Source organism: Thermomyces dupontii, assembly GCF_041956625.1.
Source record: "Thermomyces dupontii strain NRRL 2155 unplaced genomic scaffold VTN31scaffold_1, whole genome shotgun sequence".
In the NCBI taxonomy this organism is placed as follows: domain Eukaryota; kingdom Fungi; phylum Ascomycota; class Eurotiomycetes; order Eurotiales; family Trichocomaceae; genus Thermomyces; species Thermomyces dupontii.
Genome location: NW_027192307.1, coordinates 2,934,361 through 2,949,424, shown reverse-complemented (window position 1 = coordinate 2,949,424; position 15,064 = coordinate 2,934,361). Strand labels below are relative to the sequence as shown.

The 15,064-nt window shown below is 50.9% G+C and overlaps 6 protein-coding genes across 6 annotated transcripts; 2 read left to right on the top strand and 4 right to left on the bottom strand.

The window, feature by feature from the left end:
- Positions 1 to 65: 65 nt before the first annotated feature.
- Positions 66 to 1,061, bottom strand: VTN31DRAFT_1108 (uncharacterized protein; the record flags this gene model as incomplete). Its single annotated transcript, XM_069401129.1, has 1 exon — positions 66 to 1,061. One exon carries the CDS (start codon positions 1,059 to 1,061, stop codon positions 66 to 68), a length of 996 nt encoding a protein of 331 aa, XP_069263964.1.
- Positions 1,062 to 1,078: 17 nt separating this feature from the next.
- VTN31DRAFT_1107 (uncharacterized protein) lies at positions 1,079 to 2,081 on the bottom strand (the record flags this gene model as incomplete). The annotated part of the gene is made up of 4 exons (XM_069401128.1): positions 1,079 to 1,400; positions 1,452 to 1,796; positions 1,856 to 1,994; positions 2,045 to 2,081. 4 exons carry the CDS (start codon positions 2,079 to 2,081, stop codon positions 1,079 to 1,081), a joined length of 843 nt encoding a protein of 280 aa, XP_069263963.1.
- A 2,083-nt stretch (positions 2,082 to 4,164) lies between these two features.
- On the bottom strand, positions 4,165 to 6,058 carry VTN31DRAFT_1106 (uncharacterized protein; the record flags this gene model as incomplete). Its single annotated transcript, XM_069401127.1, has 4 exons — positions 4,165 to 5,199; positions 5,254 to 5,518; positions 5,585 to 5,887; positions 5,949 to 6,058. The coding sequence occupies 4 exons, from the start codon at positions 6,056 to 6,058 to the stop codon at positions 4,165 to 4,167; spliced, it is 1,713 nt and encodes a 570-aa protein (XP_069263962.1).
- Positions 6,059 to 7,574: 1,516 nt separating this feature from the next.
- VTN31DRAFT_1105 (uncharacterized protein) lies at positions 7,575 to 8,057 on the top strand (the record flags this gene model as incomplete). The annotated part of the gene is made up of 1 exon (XM_069401126.1): positions 7,575 to 8,057. One exon carries the CDS (start codon positions 7,575 to 7,577, stop codon positions 8,055 to 8,057), a length of 483 nt encoding a protein of 160 aa, XP_069263961.1.
- Positions 8,058 to 8,574: 517 nt separating this feature from the next.
- On the top strand, positions 8,575 to 8,925 carry VTN31DRAFT_1104 (uncharacterized protein; the record flags this gene model as incomplete). Its single annotated transcript, XM_069401125.1, has 3 exons — positions 8,575 to 8,595; positions 8,646 to 8,797; positions 8,874 to 8,925. 3 exons carry the CDS (start codon positions 8,575 to 8,577, stop codon positions 8,923 to 8,925), a joined length of 225 nt encoding a protein of 74 aa, XP_069263960.1.
- A 2,992-nt stretch (positions 8,926 to 11,917) lies between these two features.
- Positions 11,918 to 14,875, bottom strand: VTN31DRAFT_1103 (uncharacterized protein; the record flags this gene model as incomplete). The annotated part of the gene is made up of 3 exons (XM_069401124.1): positions 11,918 to 12,019; positions 12,073 to 14,667; positions 14,774 to 14,875. 3 exons carry the CDS (start codon positions 14,873 to 14,875, stop codon positions 11,918 to 11,920), a joined length of 2,799 nt encoding a protein of 932 aa, XP_069263959.1.
- Positions 14,876 to 15,064: the final 189 nt, after the last annotated feature.

Sequence of the window (15,064 nt, the reverse complement as noted above, 5' to 3'; positions counted from 1 at the left end):
GAGCCACGTTGTAGCAATCGGATTCTTCGCCTCCGTATATCGATGGCCGTCTTCAAAATCCCTGCTCAATAACGCGACCATTTCTCTGTCACTCGACTGGCAATCTGGAGATACTTTGTCGTCGAGATCTGTTTCTTGGCCATATATGTCGAGGCTTGTTTGATGGCAAGAGGCAGGTAGTTAAGAGCGTTGAGAAGCTTTTCTGTATTCTCCCGATCGCTAATCTGACGGCTTGTCAGATGCGTTTCCAGGAGTTTGAAACCCTCGTTTCCGCCCATGCCCTCGACCACGAATAAATTTGTGACTGGAACGCCAAGCTGCACAATAAGCTCACGGTTCCGCGACGTGAACAATAAGGAACCTCGCCGACTGAACGGGAGGTGGCGGCCGAGATTGGTGCTACCGTCGAAAAGGGCTGAGCTGTCGGCATTGTCAACAATCATGAGCCAGCTGCCTGCACTCTCATGACTCAGAGCCTGCTTTACAAACTCCTCCACGTCGGCTTTGTCGTCGTTAATCCCGTTGATTTCCAGTAACTGGCCGATATTTCTGTAGGCGTTTCTGAAGCTGACGGCGTCTATGGCTGGAACCCAATAGATGGAGCAATCAGAGTGCATCTCGCGGACCCGAAAGGAAATTTCGAGTGCAATCTGCGTCTTCCCGATACCACCCAACCCTACAATGCCGGTTCTTTGACAGTCATCAGCGTCCACGCCCGGCGGAACAATTGAAAGGAGCTGTTCTATAATTGACTGTCGACCAACAAAATTCTTGTTTCTTCGAAAAGGCACAGCAAAAGTAATGCGTCCTGACGTCGTAGGTGGCTTATGCTCATTCACGTCGGTGGAGACACGGCGAGAGAGGTTGTCAATGAACCCCCTAATAGCCCATCCATTCTCGGCCAGATAGTTACGGGTGTGTGCTGAGATCCTGCTTGTCTTTTTCCAGTCCGACAGTGTTATGTCTCTTAGCCCTTGATCAACATTGAATCGGAAGTATTGATTATCGCATCCATATCGATCATTCAAGCTGCGGGCGACTTTTTTGGAGGACACGGTCATGTTTTTCAATGCGTTGATTATGGAGGCAGGGGAATTTTCGATAGCAATGACATCTCCAAGGCCCGTGCAATGCTCAAGATTCGCATCTGGCGGCGTTTTGGAAACTGCTTCTGGCCCTCCTGGACTAGGGTTTCGCATGGGTTGTTGTACCCAAAATTAGCATCGACGAATTCGATGTCATCTCGACCAAGTCGTATTGATTCGAAGAAGCCGATAGCAGCTGATGTTGCCCGTGCAACCTGCCAAACGGTGCACAACTCAAAGGTGGTCGGCGAATCGTACGTCGTGAAGAGGGTTGGAGGCGCATCAACGTTGTCTTTTGTAATCGCCAAAACCACCCTATGAAGACATCAACTACTTATAAATTCGCGGGTGCGGTTGCTGACATACGTCTTCGTGCATGTTTTGTCCCGAAAGAGCATGTTCTCATGCGGGCATGTCCGAGCAGTCGATTTGCCTCGCTGCCGGCGACTCTTGCATTCTGCTTCCACGCAGAATGTCTTAACTATCAATTTCATTGCATCCTCAAGGCATCTGGCAGAGAACATCGAAGAGGACGAAATGCGAACATCCGAGATTGACTTCGATGTGAAGATGGTAGCGACTTTTCGTCTGAACTTGCACGGCGAACTCGGCGAGGATTCCCATGAGAAGGCCCGCTTAGCCAGGTCTCGGTATGCTCGTATACACTCGTCGACCGTCATACGCAATCTTCCAAGCATAATTGCAATGATTCTGGTCGGCCAGTCAGTCAATGTGGGACCTCCAGCACGTAGATAAACAATCAACGTCACCCTCCGGTGCTTGTGCCTCCAATGAGGTCAAAGTGCTCGCACGGTCGGGGAACATGGTCAAGACTGTTCTCATCGCGGATCTTCTCCATGATATGTTCGAGGATGAGGAGACTGGAGAGGCCCCGAAACCCGCCACCGTCTCAAGGAGAGTCAGCGACACTACGACTTGGGAGGAACTGTGCATCATACCCAAGGAGAGGATCTTCAGCGGCTCTTGCGAAGACATCGTACGTTTAATTTAAGGGGTTTGATCCATTTGTTTGTAACTTTTATCACGTACAAAAGAATTTCCGTCGAGTCATTGAAAGAGCCTGATCACTGAACCGATGATTAGGAGTCAGGGCCTCGAAGCTGGATGCCCCGCTGCCTTCAGCGTCAGTGTCGAGGAATTCCCCTCATCATCGCCATCGGCACGACTGGATGTAGCTACTGCATAAGCTCAGGTGTATGCAACGAATCAATATTCGACACACTACTCTGTACTATCTAGTACTACTAACCGCTGTTCCGTACCACAACTCGGTTACAGTCTAACCCCGTTATGGCGATACAATCCATCCTCCAGTAAGTATCGCGATAGCGAGATATCGCAGATTGAATTCTCATGTGAGTATTGTAATAAGTACCGTTTTTAGTAGTAAATCAAGTTACATGTAATATTGACTTGCCGCTTTGAGGCCTCCCAGTGCGGCCATCCATGGCGGTCCTCAATGGCTCGTTGTCATTTTCCAGCTGTACAGGCACTCTGATTGGTCAATTATCCTCCCGCTAACGCGATATTCTGGACTTCAGGCATCGCGATATCGAATATCGGGAAAGAGATTTATATATGGCGGAGAATCCGTCCCGCCCATGAGTATCGCAATAACGAGGATATCGTGATAACGAGGAGAAATAATGGGGTTTGACTGTACCAATCCTATTCTGGTTTAGCTCGATCGGATTGATTCACCTGGATCCATCTTGCGCCAAACAAAGTTCAGGCCAGCTACAATCATGATGATCTGCCCTTGTCAGGACTCCTCACTCGCATTTTCGTATTATTGTTCAATCTAGAAGTCTCCATTTGATTAACCTATCAATCGATTATCAACACGAGTGATCATCACCAACGTATCCGATGCCTTGGTACGATTATTTCTATTTATTATTTTCTCCCAACTGTAAGTTAACAACAACCTTACTTGCGACTTACTATTCTTAGGTCCAGTGTCGATTCACCTGATCTGCGAAGCAAGTCACCGACGGGGGCTCAACGGGTTGGACCGATAGAGCATCCTTTTCCTGTTGTGAAGTTAACAACCTTTAAACAACTGCGCAGTTGAATGTGTCGAATTGTTACTGTCGATCCTCAATCAATGTCTTGGGGCTTCCGGGGCGTATAAGCAAGTCATGAGTACATCGGTAGGCTACCGACTTAGGCGCCGGACTTGGTGCCTACTGTACTCCTGCTCACTACGGAGTACGGAGTACTTGACGCATATTTATCAAAACGAGGTAGGTGTCTCGACTCAAGGGGGGGGGCAGGGGGCTTCTTCAAGCTGCTGCAGGAATCTACTGGACGGGGATTCATCAGTTAGGCAATCTCTACTCGACGTCAACCGGGCTCTGCTAGCCTAGTTGCTTATCCAGAGAGGAACATGAGTTGTTCGTCGAGCTGAGCGTTCTCACATTCGCCAAGGCCGAGTGGAAACTCTCTATCAAATACTCGTACAGAACATGAATGAAGCGACAGGTATAACAAGTTGGTATGGATTCACATATGCCCATCCAGTACATGCCGACAACCTCAGAAAACCTGCGCCCATCAAGCGCTAAACAGAATCATGGACACCGTGCCAGGATTTAGACATGTCATCATATCTATCATTCTTCGGACATCTTCGCTGTTTTGTTGCAGAAATGTTGAATTCATCAAATGCAGAGTAAACATGTGTGTATGCATGCAACGTTGAGCATCACTCCTCGCACATGAGAGGAAATCCCACTCTCTTGGGGCCCATTCGAACAAGCCGCGCGCGGTAATTCTTTCTCAACGGAGATCACATCGGTTGATTCAGTTCTAGACCGGGGCGAACCTTGAAAAAAATCCGACGTGTTCAGATGCTGGTACTTTGGCCAGCGTGGTCCGTGCATCATCATCATCATCGTCGTCGTCGTCGTCTCCGCATCGCTCTCGGGGCCGTTGATTGGTTCCGAGCAATGCGGCGCGCATTTGTCGGGCACAGATGCGGCTCATGCATGTGTGATTGGGCGAACGAGAAAAACAAACTCTAATTATTCTCCCAAATTGTTTGCTCTTCGTTGGTTCATGTCCACAGTTCCGGCGCTACTGAATCCATGGAAATCAACGGTTGGTCGTGCAGCAGGCTCATGCTCACAGTGCTGGGCGTTTCCGCAGCAGGGAGTCCGGGATACTCGTCTCCGTACGACGGGGCGGGGGCGGCTGAGAAACCGGGGGAATGCTCAAGCGTCCCCGGATAGCTGTAATCGGAGAGATTTTCGTCTTCGTAATCCGAGGTAATGGGCGATCCCGAGTACATCGCCGAGACGCCCGTGGTGTGTGGCGGGTAGATGTGTTGATGGTAAGGCGACGGTGGTAGGGTGACGGTTGACGGCGAGTGGATCGATGCGGTGTAGGACGAGGAGGTTGTCGTCACCGCGAAATCCTGGAGGTAAGGGTAGGGACTCGGGGGAGTAGCAGCACCGTACTGGTCTAATGTGGGAACGTGCTGGGACCATTGAGAGCAGCTCTTGTACTCGTTGGCGACATGGCGCGGGAAGTCCATCAGCTGCGTAGCCAGATGCATCTCCGGGAGGTATGGCTGCCGTGCCATCCGTGATGCAAGGATATGATCAATGTCCTCGATCGGGGACAGAGCCATGCATCCAAGGTACGAGCCTTCGATCTCCGGGAAAAGGGATTCCAACACGAGCGCGGTGCTGCAGAATTGTGCCAGGATCGCAAGTGCTGTAGTTTCATGCTCGTAATCTCGCAGGATCTTGGTGGGCAGCCAAATCAGCCATTTGCGTAGAGGTTGTAGCTTCTCAAACGCCAGGTCTGGAGACTGCATCGGAAGATCATTGCGCAGCGTCTGGACAAATGCTAGCAGCTCATTCACTTGATTGTACAGAATCCCATTGTGAATGACGCGCTCTCGAACAAGTTGCAGCTCGGAGATGGCCGCATCCACGCGCTCCAGATCTTCGTCCCGATACCGAATCGCGCCGCCCAAATATCGAGGACCGAAGGCTTCGCGCATCGATCGTAGCGAGCGCTGGCTCTTCAGGAATTGTGCCGGTTGGGAGGTTTCCCTCCAGAACGGCTGCATTGCGTCCAGGACCTACCATCTGGTCAGTGAAAGTTGACGCGGCGACGGTCGGAGTGAAAATCTTACAGAAAACATTGATCGTTGCAAAGATGTCAGAGTCGGCCAGTCTGTCACTTGCCACGACAACAGGATAGACGCTGCCAAGATCGCGTCACTATTTTCCTTGGAGAAACCCGCCATGGCGCTCTGCAAGCCCTTGAAAGCAATCCCACGATGATGGAAGGCGAGGCTCTCAGTCTCCTTGTTGCCCGTTATATAAGCCAAATGCGACGCGGAAAAGGCCATGATTGCGCTCATCACGAAGTCGCTCGAGACTGCGATTGCCAGGAAGCTACAGGAAATGGTCAACATCATGTAACAGAAAGTAAGGGGAGGGGGAAAGGAAACGGGAACCAACCATGGAATCTTCGAGGCCCATATTGTTGTGGTGCTCAGTCCGCGGCGGTGCAGTTCGATCGACAGACCAGCGATGTGGTGGATGAGGCGCAAATCCGTTCGCGAAAAACGATGCCAGACGGCCGGCGAGCATTGGCGCAACTCGGGAAACGGTGGGATCCCCGTGAGGCGCCAGTTCTCGATTTCTCGATCAATCTCCGGGGTGGTCATGAGATTGGGATTGGTTTGACCCTTGGACGCTTCCTCGCGCATCGCTTGGATGTCCATGTAGTCGCAACGGCAGTTGTGTTTTGTGCAGTTTTTGCTATTACGACAACGGTCAGCAACTTGCGCGTTGATCTCGAGGCAGCAGCGAGTAAATGTACCATTGCGGGAAGGTCTCGTCGCATCGGATATGCCGTCGCTTACAGGTGCGGCAGCCATTCCGGGACTTGGTATGGCTTTTACGCGGGGGGCCACCACCGGGGCCAGCCATGGTCCTCTTATTCTTAGATTCTTTCGCGGTCTTCATGGCAACGAGCGGAGGAGACATTGAAGTGTCTCCAAGGACGGAATAATCGATATAACTTGGTGAGGGGAGAGCGAGCGGTGGAGTGGGAAGTCGGGGAGGTAACGACCGTGGGCAGGCAGACAATACTATCCGCCTTGGAGAGGAACTCGGCGCAATGATATGCAATTGCTCTCTCGAAAGGCGATACTGGAATGCAGTCAAGCAAGCATCGCCGCAGTGATACTCTCCGTACCAAAAATGGAACACACCCAAGCCCAATTTGACAGCAGCTGCAGGGGAGTGAGAGCCAGATGATCAGGGCAAAGAGAAAGGGTTCAAGATGGATAGGATCTCTGAGCCTTAGCTCGACACGTGCGGATGAAATACGAGAGCCGGGGGTTGGAGCCGCAGAGTTGTTGTAACTTAAGATCAATGAAGTCAACTGCAACGGTCACCAGCAGTTTTTCGCTACAGGACCTCTGTAGGTATGTATGGGGCACATAAGGGGGTGGGCGCTGGAGAATAGTACATCCATTAAGCTCAAGCTTTTTTCAGCTGGTGTCGGTTGAGAAAAAGAAGCAGGGCGCGCAGCGGAAATACTTTTAAAGGCATGTGTTTTGACTACAGTACCACAGCGTCCCAAAGGGACCATTGAATGGATCATCATGGGTACAACATACATACGTACAGAGGTTCTCTGAACTATGGAGAACGCTATGATGACACACTGGGGCATGGGAGATGGAGCAAGGCGCCAAGAAACTTGGATTGATGATTTGTGATGACTCAAAGGCTTCCGATTGGGGAAGCATCAGGTGCAAAGCGTCCCGACATGCAATCCAATGATCCCTGGACTAAGCCCGATGTACATATCGGTATGATGATGAAAGGGAGGACTCAACTCAGGAGAAGCCCAAGATGCTAAGCGAAGCGATGGGCCGGCCGATATGTTAAGTGAATTACTGTACATGGAGCGATAGGATAGGGTGCCGACGGCAGAGAGCCTCAGGCTAGTCTGGATCGGGAAATTGGGCAGATCAAGACATGACTAAGGTGCACGGTGGGATTGATGGCCAAAGCACTGGCCAGAGGGTCAAGTCAGCGCCCAATGGGAACACTCTTGATCGGAAGCAAAGCAGACCACCCTGGTCCATGGACCATTGCCATGGCTCACAGATCCATGGTGAAATGCATTGACCACGTTCGGCCGGGTGGAGCTGTGCTTTCTTGGTGACTTTTGCGGAGTCTACCTAGTTACTCCATACTATATTTTGTACTATCAACCTCCAAGGACTTTTCGGACTGCAGCGAGATCCGGCTAATCTCGAATCCAGCACTGCCATTTGGGCCATCAAACCATCTGCCGTTGTAGAGCGCGGTGGCCATGCCAGATTTCTTTGTAGCCACCTCTGTCGCTTCCCAGAGTCGTCCGTGGCCGGATTGTCTTGCTCAGGGCCTTTTTGGCGGCTCAACCGTGGGGTGTGACAGCAAATCGACCACAATGGTCCTGATGAAAACAGCGGCATGGGCGGCCATGCAGACAATGGGCGCGGAATATCTGTTTGACCGGCATGCATGGCGGCCTCCGATGCCAATCACAGTGCAAGGATATATGCTCTTCAGCTGCCATCGGCCGGCCCGCGTTCTCCAATACTTTTTGACAAGCCAATCAGAGGCCTCAAAGTTTAACTTCGCGAAATGGCTCCCAGAACGGATTAGCGTAATCTTGAGCGACTACTTTACCAGATCAGGACTAGTCTACACTCCTTGCAGACTTCGGATTGGCTATGGTGACATTTTAGCGTCGCCAAATGATGACAAATTTCACCAGGGTCCCAAACGGCCAAACCCCAGCGTGCAGTTGAAGCAATCCCAATCAATCAAACCTCTGGAGCAGGTCGAGCCAGGTGGGAAGGATGAGCCATGTGCAGTGTGCTCCAAAGGGACAGCGAATTGCCCGACATCGGAACAAGGCTCATCTTGAAAGGCACGGTTGCAGAGCCTCCTTCCGGAGTACTCAAAGAGCACCGACCACCAGTTATGTACATTGCTCTGCCTCTAGCAACTGCCTCGATACCAAACTAACCTCCCAGACGTGCCATGCCATCGAACCAGGGTCGATTGTTGACCAGGCCCATGCGTGACTTCATAGACTGATCTCATGGGTTCCACGGAGAAACTCCGTGAATAGCCCGCTCTGTCCGCTCATACCCGGAAGGTTATGTACTCCGTACATTGTACCGATAGAATTCTCCGTGTGATCCAAGCGGCGGACTCTGATTTGGCTTCTCTGGGTGAGCGGAACGCTTGGCGTCTGGGCGAATCTTCTCTCAGTCTCAGCAACTCCAGACCGGAGGAAAGCCGGAGCTCCCCGTTCTCGGCTCTGTTTGGTGTGCGCACGCCGCCGACAGCGCCCGAAATGACTTGAAAGGATAACCGAAAAGGCCTGCCTGTCATGCGAGGCACAAATTGCCATGGACAGCCTCTCTGAACCCAGCACAATGGTTGGCCTAACCTTACTCGTAAGTGAGGGACTGCCTTGGGAATGGACTGCTGCCTGTAAGCGGTGTAGCCTGGCTTCAACAAGACAACAATGACCTCCGAGGAGCCTACTGAGCCGCAAGGCTCACACATATTGCTACTGTCGACACCTACCACATACGCCATGATCCCATCGAGCCGCCGAGTTGAACAAAAAGGCCCGATTAGGACACAATCTGCGAGGTACATAACTCCTGTACAGTATTCCGTCCCGTGCAGTCCCTGCTGGGTTAACATTCTTGGACTACGAAGTATACAGGTCACCACATGCTCCCGCCCTTGGCCAAGCCGCCGATTTTAGGCCGGGATGAACTAAGTAAGCTGGCGTGAGACAGACCACTTTGGTCCCGCCTCCCCGTAGTCGAGACTGAACTCCCCCAGGCCCCTGAGCCTTCGGAGTTCGGAGTCCAAGGAAACCTGAACCGGAGTGGTCGGGGTTCATTATAATTCAGATCGCCGAGTCTTGATTTCCAACATGTCAAACCTCTAGTAACTACTACTGTATTAACCGATCCATAACTTTGTCGATTGAACAAGATGCAGGAGTGAGGATGTTTCATTCATGATGTGACCGCTGTTTCTGCATGTTACAAAAGCAACTGACCAAAGCAAAGGCCGAGCATGTATTGTAACACTGAGAATGAATTGTGTGAAGTAGCAAACCCAAAGGGGTTATTATTGGGGAATACATGATGCTCTCCTTCAAGTTCTCACATTGTTCACCACTTCACCTAGCGGAAGGGACAACCCAGCTGAAGCTGCACCAATGTGGAATAACTACCTAATCCATAAGTGGCATGGAGCAGGTCAATCCAAGTCCCACATGGTCGAAAGCTTGGCAGCCTCACTCCACCTCGCTTAAATTTTAGGCCCACATTTCTCCTCTGTTCAAGCAAATGGATCTAACCTAAATCAGTTAGATTTGGTTGAGCTCCACAGACGCCAATTTAGCAACCGATCAAAGCTCGGTTCCTTGATTGTTCCGGCCGAGAACAACTTGAAACCCACTCGAATAGAGTTAAGCATAACTAACGGTTTTGAGTCAAGTTCCATCATTCAAGTCATAATGTACTGTAATGCACCTTATGATTACAAGTATTCAACTTTTCCCAAAAATGGTATATACAATTGAACATCTAACCTTTCTAGGTTAGTGTCTGGTAAGTATCCTGCCAATTTTGGTTCGCGGAGCAATGTTTTCCCGTGGTCCGACAGTTGAACCTCATCTTCGGCCGTTACTTCAATATTAGACCCCTAGTGATGCGATTCTTTCTCGTCGCGTCGGAATTCTGACCAGAGAATATCGAGTGACCACAACCACAACCTCCGCCGATCGACTCCAGTCTCCCACGTGGTTTTTCCGAGAAGAGTCCATATCCCAAAAAGGAAGTCTGCTCGTTTCATGGTTCCAAATACTGAGCATGGCCGAGCTTGTCCGTCCTTGACTATGAGCTTTAGTTAGATACTATTAGAAATACATGCCTGTTCACTTCAAGTCACCATGACATCCAGTTTTGGCCCAAGTGCTAACTGTACTTGGTGACTTTGTGCGAGATTATGGCGATGCATCTGCCGCAATCGACTACATCAGTGAAACGAGTACATGGGATAAGGATCTCACAGCCACGAACTCACAATGTACTCACGATCACCATTATTGTACCGCGATCTTCAAACTGAATAGCGGCACTGCAATACTGCATGCAGATAGGCCGCCGTTTCAACAAAGTGCAACGAATAGGCTATCAAACATTTTCTAGATCAAAAGTTCCTGTTCATTTTTCCACATGGGAACCAATGAAACGGTGGACAATAAACAATGTTTTTTTTTTTTTTCTTGGATGACAAGTTCCTCGAGGTAACTAGTGAAAGTACTTCTGAGACATGAACAGGCATCGATAGTCAAGATTGGTCAGTGCGGTGAAAAGAAAAATCACTCCAGTACATACAGAGCGGAGTCGGAGTACTACTACAGTATCAAAACGCAATTTCTGCTCCAGTTGCTCCAGGCTTCATCACTGATCACATCATTCCTCACGTCCAATGCACACTACGAGTACCTAGTAGGAGTTTGAAGCAGCCGGTTCGACAGATGCCAGCTGAGAGGCTGTGATTTAGAAAGATTAATAAGTTACTTAGTGAAATGGTCCAACCAAGTCCTTATCCTAGCATGCTGCGCATCCAGAGAATCCTATGAGTTTTATGTACTAGTTACGTGCCTTGGATTTTGTCATCGCAGTAACTGGATGGATGGCTCTCGTTCCTCTATCCAGGCGCTGTATTCATTGCCCAGTCCGCACCAAGTACAGTACATTCTGCGGGACCTCGCCCTTCGTCTACTATCTGCAAGTCACACCAGTAGTAAGTATGAACGAATCGGTAGCAATTGGCAGCATGGTATATGTACGGAGTACATTCAACACACATCTGCAGTCGATGCCCTCCAAATCTCATCTGATATCTGATTCGTGGGAGGATTCGAGTGACATCATTCAACATGTTCGCTCAGATCATCTTCGAATGGATACTCCGTCCAGGAGTTTAACATGGATCAACCCCAAAAATAGCATCTTCAACAACTCTCACAAAACAGCTTAACACATGCTTGCTTGCACGACGAACCCGGTGCATTTGGAAGTTTATTTGCTAGGTACATGTATCCTTCCCATTAGTTAATGCATGGAACAGCAGCTTTATGGGATCAATGATGACAGAGGACTGGTTGGTCTTGGTACTTGCCAAGTTGCTGATCATCGGCTGGATTTTCCTGCGAGAAATGAGGGAAGCGAAAAGTTTGTGCCCTAGATAGATAAAATTTCGCAAGACCATGGCTGAAGATCACCGTCGAACTTAGGCAGATATTGGTTAGAAAAGAGCTGAAACACTGCAGAATATGAACCATATCCCACTGTCTACCCTCCAGCAACTGATCTGGTGGTTAATTTGTCACTCCTGCATTGATGTCATGCTCTCCGCATATCATGACCGTGCCACATTGTTCTAACAAAAGCAACTAAACAGATTCTAAGTATACACATGCACGAAACGCTTTCTAAGCACGAATCAATCATGAAAACGGGTACATCGAAGCGAATCCCTTCCATTACCATCATGACACGGGCGATTCACCGCACAGTTTAGGTGAACGCAAATAGATTTGATTAGCATCGGTTGAACGTGGACGAGGGAAATCGGGAAGATTGGGAAGAAGGATGAAAAAGCCATCATCAAGAACCAAGAAATGCTCTTTGCCACACAAGACAAAACAACGCCGTACATCAAAAAAGAATAAAAAAAAAAAGTCTAAATCTGATAATGTGATTGCAGCTTCTGCGTGACGGCCGGAGGCAGTTGCGAAAGAAAAGAGTCGAAGTCGGGTATCAATTTTTTGTAGCCTTGCAGGACCTGTACCAAATGTCAGTCAAATATCGTGATAGTGAAGGAGGCTTGGAACGCACCTGCTGGAAGGACTCTTGGACATCACGATACTTCTCCATGCTCAATGTCTTTTGAGGTAATGATGCAATGGTCTGGAAGTACATCACCAGACATGACTCCATTGCCTGCGGGTTCCGCATCACCACCCGATTGAAGCCCAGGAAAGCCGAAGCCTTCTCCCGATCAAAGTCTATCCGGGACAAGGACTTCAAGAACCCATCTGCGTACTGGTGCAGGTGCGGCGCCAGACGTTCGGAATTGAAAATCCCCAGCCGGCCCAGGGCCAGCGCGGCATTCTCATTCAACGACCCGGACACGTTCTCGTTCGACAAGATCGTCACCAGCGCAACAAACAGCTGGTCCAGGTATGGAGATAGATCTGCACCCTCGTGCAGCGAAATCTCACCGAGAGACCAGCAAGCGTTGCTTACCAGGGCAAAACCCGTGTACTCGTCACGAATCGAGTCCAGATCAAGTTGCTTGAGCAGGATCGGGAGGATGGTCGGAAGGTACGGCTGGAGATGCGGGAAGAGATAGGTGGCACAGTCTCCGAGTAAAGCGTACGACGACTGCCGCACCTCATCGTTGCTATCGTTCATGCAATAGCAGAGGAGATCAAAGAACGGAGGCTGTGCGTTCGCGACGAGCTCAGCGCTCTTCGCCGGTGAAATCGACTGGATGATGGCGCTCAACAGGTCCAAACTGGTAATCATAAAGTCCCTGTCAGGCTCCGTAGCATCTGGGTTCTGCGCAGCATTGATCGCCTCTTGTAACGTCTGGTAAATGAGCTTGATGCATCGCTGAAACATCGGAGGCGCAAACGGCGTAAAGGCCTCGCCGTATGCCGTCGCAACGTAGCCCAGGCATTCCAACATGGGGTACATCTCCTGGCTGTCGTCCGGCACCTTGTTGTACCGATCAATCAGAGCCGGCATGAGGATGTTCACCATCTCGGGCTTGGCCAGCTCCGCCTGCACGCTGTTGGCCAGAGTCTGCACAGCGTCGTAGAGGATCGCCATGTTACGCTCCTTGTACCTCGCAAAACACTCTACAAACCGACGAAGAATCGGCTCAACATAAGGGATGAGGTTTGTATCTGCCTTGTCCTCGAGGCTGGTAAACGCAGACACGGCCGCTTCTTGAACCTTCTTGTTGCGATCCAGCATCCGCTGCAGCAGTCCGTCGATCATCGGCTCAAAATATTGCGCCTTCGCGGCAGGTTCCTCTAGATGAGCAGCCCATTCCGAGTATCTACCCAGACACCAACACGTGATCGTGCGCACTACAGGTTGCGGATCATTCAGAAGCGAAATGAGATATGGTACCAACTCGGGCAGATGAGGAGTCACGGCCTCCATACAGCCACCAGCGATGGCGCCCAGAGTCAGCACGGCTGCTTCACGGTTCGCCCAGTTCTCATGACGCAGCGTCTCTTTGAGATAGGGCAAGATCAGGTCGAAGATGGACTCGTGGTACACTGTCGCAAAGACGTCCAGCGCCGCAGCGGAGCACTTCCGTACGGACCACTCCTCCTCGGGGTCTCCCCAATCCGAATCGTCGTCGATCTCACCCTCGCTCAGCTCGTCATCATCCGTTGGCTCCGCCTTGCCGGTAGCAGCAGTGTCCGATGCTGCTTCTACGCGGGCGCCCTTGGCTCGAGCGAACTGGGGCTTGAGATCCTCCGCCCGATCCTCCAGATCGGCGTCCTCCTCTTCACCTGCCAGCCGGATGGCGTCATCTTCGTCGTACACCATGCTTTGGAGCAGCAGAGGGACAATCTTCGGCATATGCGGCGCCAAGGGCTGGTGCAAAGCCGGCGTTTCAGCGGCTGTCAGCCAGAACTCGGCGGCATCCAGCGCCAGTTCTGGATCCTCGCCGTTCTTCTGCTGCATGATAATGTAGTCCACCAGGCCGCCAAGGTGGGGGATCAGCTGCTCCGCAGCAACATCCGCGAGTTGAACAAGCGACTGGCAGACGATCCGTCGCACGTCGGTGCTAGGATCATTCGCGAGGCGAAAGAGGCTCGACATGAAACTGTCAAAATTGTCGACCAGCGCCTTGGGCTTGATTGCCAAGAACGCTTGAAGGGTGTTGAGGGCCATCGACCGCACAGCAGCACTCTGGCTCCCGGTAAACTCGAGCAGACGCGGGATGATGACTTCCAGCGGGCGCTGGCCGCCGTAATCCTTGTCCAACAGTTTGCGATTATCCTCGCACACCTTCGACAGGGCGGACATGGCGGCCTCCTGCGTGACCTGAGGGACATCCCCTGGCAAGTTTGCCACCAAGGTGATGAGTTCCTGCAGTACCTGTGGCCATGCCAACAGCCCGCCTTGTTGTAGTATCTCCGTGATCAAACTTCCCGCCGAGTTTCGAATCTGATGGGTCGGGTCGCGTAATCCCAGCAGCGTCGCCCGGCGCACATTCTCCAGGCTCTCTGGCCTGACGGTGTTATAAGCAACATGTATCTTAGTCTTCAGGTTCAATGCGGCTGCAAATCGAACCATATCATAGGTCTGCTGGTCGAGGCCAGTCACAGGTGGTACTTGCGGGGTACAAAAGATGTATGTCAGGTAATTGACAAAATCTGGATTGGAGGTTGCTTGGATCAGCATCTACGACAGACATGTAGTTAGCTGCATGCAAAGCCCTTTGGTCGAAAAAGCAAGCAGGACGCGAGAGATACACAAATGGACCCGCCAACACAGATTAGGTACATACCAACTCAGCGCGTTTCTGGACATTCCGATCTTGCCCATTGAGAGAGTCTCTCAAACAGCAAGCGAGCTCCCTCAATGGTTGATCTTGTGGTTGCCAATGCATTTTGCGATTTGTTCTGGACAAAAACCGCCGAATTCGAAGGAGGAAAAAAGGGACGAGGGGCAGCCGAGACTAGAGATGTGATCGATCAGACACCAACTATTCCTTCCACCTCTTGGAGAAAGAAATATATTAGCCCAGAATGACACGAAAATTGCACGCGACTCTCCACACGAAGCAGTCTGCATATCT